The sequence below is a fragment of the Pteropus medius genome, unplaced genomic scaffold (genome assembly GCF_902729225.1).
Source record: "Pteropus medius unplaced genomic scaffold, Ma_sr-lr_union100, whole genome shotgun sequence".
Classification (NCBI taxonomy): Eukaryota; Metazoa; Chordata; class Mammalia; order Chiroptera; family Pteropodidae; genus Pteropus; species Pteropus medius.
Genome location: NW_024349802.1, coordinates 15603067 through 15614317, shown reverse-complemented (window position 1 = coordinate 15614317; position 11251 = coordinate 15603067). Strand labels below are relative to the sequence as shown.

At 44.2% G+C, this 11251-nt stretch overlaps 2 protein-coding genes across 5 annotated transcripts in view; one reads left to right on the top strand and one right to left on the bottom strand.

Moving 5' to 3' along the window:
- Window positions 1-259: 259 nt before the first annotated feature.
- The window catches only part of PPP2R2B (protein phosphatase 2 regulatory subunit Bbeta), a 239885-nt gene continuing 228893 nt past the window's right edge, over window positions 260-11251 (top strand). The window contains exons 1-2 of one of the 4 annotated variants that reach the window (XM_039836460.1): window positions 260-497; window positions 995-1188. In XM_039836460.1, the coding sequence (XP_039692394.1) occupies window positions 1119-1188 (70 nt within the window). In that variant the 5' untranslated portion in view covers window positions 260-497; window positions 995-1118. Of the gene's footprint in view, window positions 1189-11251 lie in introns of all 4 variants that reach the window. The other 3 variants (XM_039836461.1, XM_039836462.1, XM_039836463.1) reach the window with 3 other exon arrangements.
- LOC120581504 (40S ribosomal protein S27-like) lies at window positions 9437-9670 on the bottom strand. Its single transcript, XM_039836466.1, is given in 2 exon segments — window positions 9437-9646; window positions 9649-9670. Coding segments are annotated over 2 exon segments (231 nt in total). The 3' UTR covers window position 9437.

Sequence of the window (11251 nt, the reverse complement as noted above, 5' to 3'; positions counted from 1 at the left end):
TCCCATTCTCTCCTCTCTTTCTGAGGCTTGCAAACCCAGGCCTTGCCCTTCAGCTTCATCAAGGGGCTGCATCCATCATATAAGGGGGAGCAAAAGAGACCTGGATGTAGGCTTCCTGCCTGCCCAAGGGAACCCACTTCTCTTTGCTGTCCTGAAGCGCAGGTGTCCGGAAAAAGGCAGCGAGCTAGCGGCTTGTGGGTGCTAGAGTAACTGCGTGGCTCAGGAGGTGGGAGGTTGGGAGTGTGCATCTATGCTTTTCACGTGGGTCTGCAAGCTCGCTGCCTGCCGCCCAGGTGCGGGTTCGCGGCTGCGTGCGCCCCACTGCAGCAGAGAGCAGCCGCAGCCTCTGCCTCGGCCACCGCCGCCGCTGGGGAAGAGTCCTGGGGCTGCTGACGCGGTTGGGAGGAGCCTCGCCTTTAATGCACCAGCCGCCTCCAGCCTCCTGCAGCAGCAGCAGCAGCAGCAGCAGCTGCGAGTGCGCGCGTGTGGGTGTGAGGGTGAGTGCGCTGGCGCCGGCCGCAGCGACCTGCCCAGCTCCCCGCCAGCTTCCTAGCCCCCGCCAGCGGGAGCCGCCCTCCCGTGGGACCAGCACCCTCACCCTGGCCGGGCCAGCCTGAATCCTGCCCCTGCCATCTCGCCACTGCAGCTCAGGTCCAGAAAGGCACCATTTTGTCGCGGCTGCCCGCTCTCCCAGGGGGAGGAGGGATCTTTTTTGCATTTTGGAGCGGCTGCCAACGAGGGGAACCTGTTGGGCATCTCCCCAGCCACGCTTCTGAGCGCCTCCGGGGCGGCGGGCGGGACCAGCCCCTCGGGGCACGGCGCATCTTGGCACCGGAGGCAGCGGAGGCAGGCGCAGCATCCTCGCTGGGAATTGGAGCTGGAGTGAGCGCACCGCGGGAGGAGCCGCCGCAGCCTCGGAGATCCCGAGTGGAGGAGGTGACAGCTCCATTGCCGGGTTTTTATTTTTTTTCTCTCCGCCTCCCCGTCTCCTCAGGCTCGGACCATGGTGCAGTCCCACTGGCTCCCCTGCCCCCCTCTCCTGTGAGACTGGCTGCGGGGAGGGATCATGGATACTTGTCTGCCGGCTTCTGGTTCCCACGCAAGTAAACCTGCTGTCAATGGAGGAGGACATTGATACCCGCAAAATCAACAACAGTTTCCTGCGCGACCACAGCTATGCGACCGAAGGTAACGCCAGCCCCGCCGCATTCCGCCGCTGGGGCCCGGAGCAAGTTGCGGATTGCTGTGCTCCGCGGGCTGCTGGGCGCGCAGTGGCTGAGACTCCTCCGGGCCCCGGGGCTGGGGCGGGGGCTCCGCTCGCAGGGCGGCCGCCAGTGCGCCCCACATCCATCCGGGCTCCGCGAGGCAAACCCGGTGTTCAGCAGCAGGTGGACCCGGCGCCTAAGGGAGTTAAAATGGCCCTCAGGGACTAGGCTTTTCGGGGTGGGGCTCCGGATTGGAAAAAATGACCCCCCGAAGGCAGATGACCCTTCCCCCCAAGATGTTTGCAGGGGTCTCGAGGGGAGAGAGGAAGGAAGGGGCCCAGAAGGACCGTGGGTCCTCCCCTCCCTTAGCGAAATGATGATGTCTCTCAGTGGCTGCAGGGAGGGCATGGTTTCATTTCCTGCCGGTTCATCACTCCGGCCGGGTTACCTGCTCAGACAATCAAAACCCCAAAAGGCCCTTTGCAAAAGGGCGAGCCCCTCTCTCCTTGAAAGTGCATTAGCAAGAAATGAAAAGGTGGCTGGGGAAACGGTGTTCCAGAGGCGAGCGAATGAGTCTGACACGTGGGGAAAGCAATGCGATCAGTGGGGCCTTTAAAAATCACCATTATGAATTCTGCAGCAGTAGTTTCTGCTGAATCAACAGCCAGCAGAAAGCAAGAGGGTTCAGTAAGCCGAGCTGTGCCAAGAGGTGAAATTGTCCTCTCTCTCCTCCTCTCCCTCCCTCCCGGCTTGTTCTGACATTAGCCTTAGTGCCTGGCAGGCAGGCAGGCAGGCAGGCAGGGAAAGTAAGCAGGTGGAACTCATTCTGCCTTTTGTGTGTGAAGAGTGGAGGCATTTTTTTTTTAATACCAAACTTTTGTATTTTTGTTTTCATTTTCTACTGGTAGCCCACTCATATAAAGTGCTGCGTTATCACATTGTCATATCCACGTGAGAAAAATGTGTGTGAACGTGCTTTAGGATAATGTAGCAAGGTGTGTTCATTTAAGATTTCTTATTCTTTGATGCTAAAATTTCGATAATATTTAACCAAATCAAGACTACTAGGGACATGAGGTGAGAGGAGGAAAAGAGTTCAAGCTCTGAAAGAAATTAAAAGACACAATTTTGGGGTAAAGGTATCATCTTCTATAAACATCCCTGGAAGTTTTAGATAGAAAAGATGCCCAGCACTATTGAAAATATATTCTCCATTCATCATTATTATTGGAGAGCAGCAAGCCTACTATGTCCATGGTGCTAGACAGATTATGCAGAGTCGTATGAGCTCTGGCCTCCAGGGGCTCAGAGATGGCTTTTAATGTGTTCAGCTTGTCCCTCACCGATACCAAACACCATACTTGCTGATTCTTTTTATTTGTGTGATGACAACGTGGTTCTAAGATGTTCTTTCTCAGTCTTTGTGCTTTGTCACCAACTCAGTTACCAGGTAGAATATGATCAGCTCTATGTCTGAGCATGTCATCCAAGAGAGAAGTTGGCCTTGGGTCTATTGACTTTTTGGGGGGACACTTCTTTCTTTTTGTGACAACAGAGAAGGCTGCCTTCATTATTTTCTTCTATATTGCATTATGCGTCCAAGTGCAGGCAAAGGAAAGTTACTGAGCTGGGAAGACGGGCAAATTGAGCCCATGTGTGTAGAAGTATCATCTGTAGAATGAAGAAATGAGTTAAAAACAGCATTCTTTATCACTTTCTGGGCCCTAAATACTACCTAATCTTTGTTCCTATTTTATGAAATTTTTGTAAACTCTGATTCCAGATAAACTATTTGGGTTTATAAAGTCAAAAATGAGGCATGAGTTTACAGCAAAGAGCTTTCTAAAATCTTTCTACATCAATCTTTCAGATATCTATCCCTCTCTCCTCTTCCCTACCGCCCCACTCCCCGCCAATACTCAAAACTAAACAAACCTTTATTTCACAGAAGGTTTCCAGATTCCTTCATCTGATCTTGGTGAGGGTCTGAGAAGAAAAAAAAAAAAAATGGAACTTAGACAATGTCTATAGCAGACATTGGGTAGAGCAGGAAGTTCTCTATGGTCTTAATCTATTTATTTTAAGAGACATCTGTGCTCTCATGCAGGCCAGAGAGGAAAGGGTCTCTTTTCTGATGAATACCTTAGAAGTGCTAGTACAACTTAAAAGAGCACCCACTGAAAATATTCTTTGTTAAAATCCATTTTATTGAGGGCTTGTCCTCAAAGTTCTCTTCCTTTTTATTAAACTTTCCGAGAAATTAGCTTCTAGGTTCTTCTATAGACTTTGCTTTTCTTTTTGTCTCTTTTGATATTTCTGTATTTTCGTACCTGCCCAGATAATGTCAGATTATTTTCCGCCAAGATCTTCCCATTTATCTCTGAATTTTTCTTTCCTGGGCTCAGATCATTTCACACTGCAGTATTCTATTTAAAGCTGAAAGGTTTTTGCTGTGTAGTTAGTGTGAAGGACTCTAAGCTCAATTTGCATTGTAAGTGGTAGCTGCAGGCAAGTTCATCCAGCTAAGAGCAATGCAAATGCTAAAGGACACTTTTACCCAAGATCCCAAGTGTCTGCCTCCCTCCCTCCCTCTCTGTGGAAAGAAATGCATGATGTGTATTTATTAAAGACATTCCAGTGACTCTTATTCTGGGCATTAAAGTTACCACCCTTCCCTACTTTTTTCTCTAACTTTCCTCCCTTTTTAAAATTACCATCTTTGAGCATCTTCTATGTTCCAAGACTGCGCTGAGCTTTTAGCATTTTAATATATCCAAACCCTGCTAAGTGGGTGGTGTTATTTCCATTTTTAAGTAAGGAAACTGAGCAACAGAGGCCCAGAGATATTACTAATCTGCCAAGGTCACAGTCAGTCAAGGGAAGAGCTTGTCTTCAAACTCGAGACTGTACGAAGCTGTGCTCTTTCACTGGGAAATTTGCACTGCCTCGTTTTCCTATAACCATGAGCTACTGTTCTGGGGAAGATCACAATGGTTTTATCTTTGTGTGTAAACTATATTCCCATCTAGGGTAAAATTCTTTGCAGGATGTATATTGGTTATATATGAGGAAAAGCATGGATGGGGTCGGAATAACCACAAAACAAAGGCACAATGGTTTTACTGACTTTTCAGATATGGAACTGTGAGTTTCCTAACCAAGAGTTCATCTCTCACATTTGATCTATATGTGGATTTCTTTCCATATTTTTAAGCTTGTTAGAAGCAACTAGAACCCTCTTCATTAGAGCAGTCTGAGTTTTCTAGATTAATCTTCCTACTCACAAATGGAGCCATAGACAGAATAATCTATACAGATGGAATTTATAGGAATGGCAATATGGTTAGAAGGGGGAAGTCAAATAACACGTTTTAAAACAACTACTCTGTTCTCAGTTTCCTTAGGTGTAAAAATAGGAATAACAATAGAACCTGTGCTACAGGAAAAATTATTTAATACAGAGAAAGCACTCAAGATGGTACCTGATATAAAGCCAGACCTCAATAAATGCCCTCAATACATTATGGCTGTTATTATTGCTTACGCTGCATTTACATAGCAAGCACTGTTTTTCCTTGGTGTGTTGATTTGGACCAAACTTGAGAGGAAGAGCTAGTGGAGATGGAGGAGAGGTCATTACAACCTACCAGTCCCTTCTGGCTCAGCCATGAGCCGCAGATCTTGCCATTTATTAATTTGACTTAATGTACTTGCTGGTTATAGTCTGGCAATAAGTAAGTTTTGTCTTTTCTCAGAGGCCTTTAAAAACCCATATTGTTTGTATCTATTAAAGGAAGAACAAATTCACTTATTCCATGTAGTTCCTTCTAGTAATTGATTTATTCTGCCTTTATTCCTTGAACAAATGTTAACTGACTTTCTGCAGAGGTGTTCCAGTATGTTCCAGTACAGATATGGTCTCTGTCCTCATGGAGCTTTCAGTCTAGTGGAGGAGGTAGACACTAAACCAATAATTTTGCAAATAAATATATAGTTACCAATTGTGATAAGGGATATTCAGGAAAAGCATAAGGTGCCCTGAGATCATAGTAAGGCAGATCTAGTTTAGAGTGGGGCCTCAGAGACAAGCCTCTCAGAGAAAGTTTAATCTGAGAACTAAAGGATAAGTCAGGAATTAAGAGTTAAAGGCATTTCAGGTGGAAGGGACAATAGGTACAAAGCCCAGAGATATAAAGTAGTTGGACAGATTCAAGGAAGGGAAGGATACTTATGGCTGGAATGGAGGGAACAGGAAGAGTGACCAAAGCGAGACTGGAGCCTGCAGTTTACTTTGGAATGCACCAAAAATAAGAAAGTTTAAGGCTAGAGTAGAGGGATAGATAAATGGTAGATATACGATAAAGCAAGTAGAAAATGTTAATGATAAAGTCCAGGTGGTAGTCACTGGATATTCACTGTAATTTTTTTTTTCAGCTTTGCTTATCTGTTTGGAACTTTTCATAATAAAATGCTAGAAAGTGAAACCGGAGTGGCCTTTAGGGACCAGGTCACATTAAGCCTTGTTGACCATAAGGAGTTTGGAGTTTATCCAAAGATGCATCAAAAGCCATTAAAGGATTTTGGTCAGGGGGAAACTGTGATCAGGTTTGTTTTTTCAAAGCTCAGGCCCGGCTGCTGTGTGGGCGGGGGTCATAAGGCTGGGCCGGAAGTGGACAGGAGTGAAAGCAGAGCAGGGATATATTTAGGAGGCCATGGCTGGACTCTAGGATGGTGGCAGCAGTAGAGATGGAGAGAATTTGATAGATTTGAGATACGTCGTGAAGAAGAATGGATAGGATTTACTTAGTGTGATAAATTGGGTAGAAATAGAGAATCAGGTGGAGACTACGTCAAGGACTCCCAGGATTTTGCCATAAGAATGGATGCATAATGGGCCATGTCACCGAAACTGAAAAAAGACTTTGGGAATTAATTAGTTTGAGGGGCATGTTAAATATCTAGTCTCACAGTGAGACTCTCAAGTAAGCACTTGGATATCTGGGTCTGAAGCTCAAAAGAAAAGTATGGACTAGATATATAATTTGAGACGTCACCAGCATATTAAAGGTATTTAAATCCCCGTGAATAGACTAGATGCCTAGGAGAAGAGCACCCAGGGCAGAAGGTGAGCCAATGACTGAAAATTACAAGGAAACTGATCTTGGCTTGGTAGAAAGAAATTGTAACAAAAAGTACCTCACAATGAATGCCTTGCTAAGCATAATTAACTACATACTGAAATTGTTCAAATAACACTACATGGCCATTTCTCAGCAATGTGATAGAATAAGAAGAGTCCCGTCTTGGGTAGGTTGAGTTTAGAGTGTCTCTAAACTTGAGATCTGTGCGATCTGTGAAGTGTTATAGCTTCTTAGGGGCACAAGAATAAGAGTGAGGAAGTAAAGGTCCCTGCTTTCTCCACACACATGTTCAAGAAAGAGGGAAACTATGATTAATTAAACTGGGAAGGAACATGAAAATGGCTTTTGATATGAAGGTGCTGGGAAGGCACTGGAAAAATAAACGGAGATGGTATAACGATGGAGAGCTGCCTTGCAGTTCCTGAAGTTGCTCTGGTATATTCGAATGCAAATGCCAGGTCAGAATAGTATTTCCAATGCATATGGATGAATATTTGAGTTCTCTGCTGTTCTCAGAAAAATGTGAAATGGAAGGTGGGCAGAAGCTGCCTTATACTATTATAAATGACCTTTCTGGGGATGGGAAGTGTTCTGCTACTAAACATAATAACCAGAGTGCATTGAAAATCACTAGCAAGTATTCATTATTAGCATTCAGGTCCCCAGGGGCAATCCCAAGCCCTTTATGAGGGCTGGTCAGAAACGTACCAATGAACCTGGGGTGAATAATATTAGGCCAGTCCTGTCAAAATATTGGTAACGCGCCATGAAAAGAGCACAGCTATAGACTGACATTCCCAGACTCTGGCATTTGCATTTACGAGGAAACGAAGGGTCCAATTTAGACACTTAGCTGCGGGTAGAGAACTAAGGTTTCTTGAGTACTGTCTGTATTCCAGGCCTTTTCCTAAGTGTTTCTCATGTGTTTGCCCCTTGAATTGCCTTCCACAGCCGTGAGAGAATGATTGCATTAGCCCCATTTTTTCAGAAAACAAAATTTTGAGATTTGGATATACAAAGAAACTTGTGTTAAGGGGACATACTTCTTAGTGGCGGAACCAGGTTGGACCCCGTGACTCCGTGACTGCCTGGACTCTAGGCATGTGCTCTTTGCCCACTCTTGCTGCCTCTTGTCAGATTTCAGAGGGGCAGGGAGATGCAGGTTGTGCTCTACCCTCTGCATATATCCCGTGGTGCCCATTCAGTGCTGCTTGATCCACTTGGTTCACCTCTTCCGAGTACGGCCGTGCACGTGTCTGCACCTTCCCCTTGGTCCCACAGAGAGGGAGCTGAATTGACCACCCGGCTTTTAAATATCTTTAAAGCCAGTTTCTTAGCAAAATGGCAAGAAGGACTCTCTGGTCCTGCATTTATTCTCTAAGTAACCTTGGGTAAGTCACTTAAACTCATGAACTTGAATTTCCTAATGGAGAAAATAAGAATACTTGGCATACCTACTTATATGCACAGTACTGTCTATACCAAAACCATTTATTGCAGATTCGAGTGTTAATAATAAATAATATTGATTGCTGGCAGTTGTGGAGGGCTTACTATGTGCCAGCGACAGACTTTGGGCTTTAAAGGATTTTTCTCATTTAATCCTCAAAGCTCTCTAGATTGATATGGTCCTTATATCCCTGCCAGTGGAAAGTTGAAGCAGAAGGAATTATTCCTTGACCAAGGTTACCCAACAGTAAGTGGCAGAACAGAAATCGCTTCCAAGTCTGTCTGATGGTCAAGCCCATACCCCTAAACTTTGCAGCAGATCTTCTCAGTGTCGTGTATGGACACACCTGTTTAAAACAAAGTCATGATGTTGATGCAAAGCAAAGATTATTCATTTTATAAAGAAATATGCTTTCAAATCAGCACCGATACAAAGAGTCCCATTTTTATCAAGACTTTGGAAATGACGGAAGGAAAATTAGAAGGCAACGCAGTATTCTAAGCAGTGATGTGGATTACCTTATAAGTGGGTATTATTCCCAGTTCTGCCACCATAATTTGTCACTTTTACTCTCTGGGCTTCACTTTCCTGATCTACTAAAATGAGGTTGGAGATGGGGGAGGGGAGGCATGCTCTCTATAGATTTTTCTGGCTGTAAGTTTCTGTGACACACTACGTCTGTATTTGTGTTCATCTACATCTCCTTGGTATGTTCTGATGTTTTGCTCAGGGGTGAGTCTGGGAGACACAGGCATAGGCTTTAAGTGGCTCCAGAATTATAGGCCTGGCCGTACTTACTGATGGGTCAGATCATCCTTCTGGCAAGAAGGCTCTGGTGCAGCCAAGAGGTGGAGCCAGAAAGGGAAGCCTCTCTTTGCCAAAAGCTGCTGCAGATGGAGGAGCCAGTCTGTCTGGGCGGCCCATGACTTTGAGAGGAGCCATTTGGCAAAGCTGTTGGCAGGAGCTGCCTTGCAGCATGAATGCTGGAGACTGTCCTGGGCTGGAGTGAAGCAGGGATGCAGCAAAGGTGGCTGGTGGAACAAATAACCATCTGCTGAGCAGGGTGCTGCTCATCTTGCCACACTGACAGGGAAAAGCATGTGCCCATCAGTGAGGCTGAGCTCTCAGTGACATGATCTGACAGGCACAATAGAATTTCTCCCTTGCTAGTGTATACTCCATGGAAGGAGTTATAAACTCCATGTGAACTGGGTTCTTTCAGAAATCAAGAAGGCTGCAATTTCTCCCTCTGTTCCAAAGCAGGAAATTTATCAATGCTTACGAAATCTATTTATCGTATTTATTGTGAGATGCTATGTAGGTTGTGCTGGGGATTATAGTAAAGTATAAGTTCTTGTTCTCAAGCATCTTTCCATCTATTTGGGCACATGACACTCTGTCCTTCTCAAAATGTACTTCACTTATGCCACACCATGAGAGTCAGTGCCGTGTTTGCCTCTCTGTAATCGCCGGGTAGCTGAGGTGGTAGAATCAGAGCTCGCCTGGCTCTAGACCTACCTCCAGCAGTACTAGCTCTGCAGCCTAGACAGATCATGCCATATCTCTGATTGCTTTATTTTTTTGGCATCTAAAATGTGTTTTATTGGGATGGTTTCTTACTCATCTTGGTTCACGGTGCTTTTAGTGCTGCTTCCTTCTGAAGGAGCATCTTTCTGTAAGCCTTTTCCTCCTGAAGGCTGACAGGACAGTGGAGCAGACAACACACAAAACTACCGTTGGTACATGGCTAAAGATGGTGGTGATTTTATAGCATCTTGGGCATTTCACATTCATGAAGTAGGAACTGGGGCTCTTCACTAGGCACTTCTAATTGTGATTCCTCTTCTCTGAAGGAGATCTTTTGTGAGAGGCATGTTCTTGTGGGGAGGTCATCACCACCAGAAGGCTTTGATTGTCTTATTACCTAAAAAATACGGCAGGTGATGAGGCAACATGCCTCCTTCTAACATGATTGTTTATATGTGAGAATTAAAAAAATACAAAAGAATCCTTCTCTTACTCCATGCATTTGGGACCAATAGTTGACAGTAAATTGGAAAAGTTAAGGCAGAGAATTATAAAACATGGTAGACCTATTTTAAACATCATTGCCTAATTTTGATGAAGAGCCCATTGAAGAATCAAAGCTTGATCTTAGAGTATATGTCTGCTGATTGGGAGTCGTAATGTTTTTCTTGCATAGACCACACCCAAAATGAGAAAGACCATGTCTAAATTTGCTTTTCTTGAGTCTGAGTCAGAGCTTAGATACCTGAGAAGCGATCTTGCTACAGATCCTTCTAGCTTCTTAAGATTGTCCCCAATCTTTAATCTTTCCCACATTTAATTCAACAATTCTTTGTCATCTCTTGAAAACATTTGAATTCGTTTTCATATGAAACAATCATTCTCTTTCAAGCCATTCTTTTCATCACCTTCCATGAAATTTAATTAAATAACAAGTACAGCTGGCTTCAAGAGATGTGGGAACAAACACACTGACTCTCAGTAAACATGCAACTCAATCAGAAGAAGCAGGAGTGTGCCTGTGTACCAGAGATTAGCCCGCTAAATTAGTTGTGAGTATAGAGCATACGATAGGCCCATTTTACAGAGAGAATGGAAAGCATTTTTTTATCTAGCGAGTCAGCTACTTAGAGGTCTGTTAAAAGAGCTTCTGTTGTAATTATGATTAGGAGGAAGAGCCACCATATACTGAAATGCTTGCTGTGTACCAGGAATTGGGTTAAGTACTCTACCTGTACTGTACAGATGTACTATGTATTATGTATATATGTATGTATGCTGTTGTAGATTGATGTATATATATGAGATACACAGATACATGAATATATGTATCTATATCATTTAATCCTCGCAACAACCATCAGAAGTATCTACAATTAAAGCTGAATTAGGTGAGTCCTTTAGGTCTTTTCCACCATCGTCTATCCATCTCCTTATGTAGTGCCTGGCAAATAATACATGTAACATGTTTATTAAGTAAGCCAGGGAATGGATTTCTATTTTACTGATGATGAAACTGAGGCTTAGAGAATTTGTGTAATCAACTAGCAGACTCATGACTTGAATGCAGGTATGTGTGACTCAAAAACATACATTCTTAAAACAAATTTAGGTATATTACAACATTTTTTACAAAGCTCTTAGATATTTTGGATTGCATATTGCCCTATGAATAACCTTCTAATAGGATAAAAATTCTGTATTATCTCTTCTTTGTACAGGTATATAAATGTTCTAGAACAGGGGTCTAGAAACTTCCTGTAAAGGGCTAAATAGTAAATATTTTAGACTTCGCTACCCATACAGTCTACATCCCAACTACTCAACTCCACCACTGTAGCGTGTGGACGTGGCTGTGTTCTAGCAAAACTCTATTTGCAAAATCCAGTGGTGGCTTGTGGACTGTAGTTTGCTCACCCTGTTCTAAA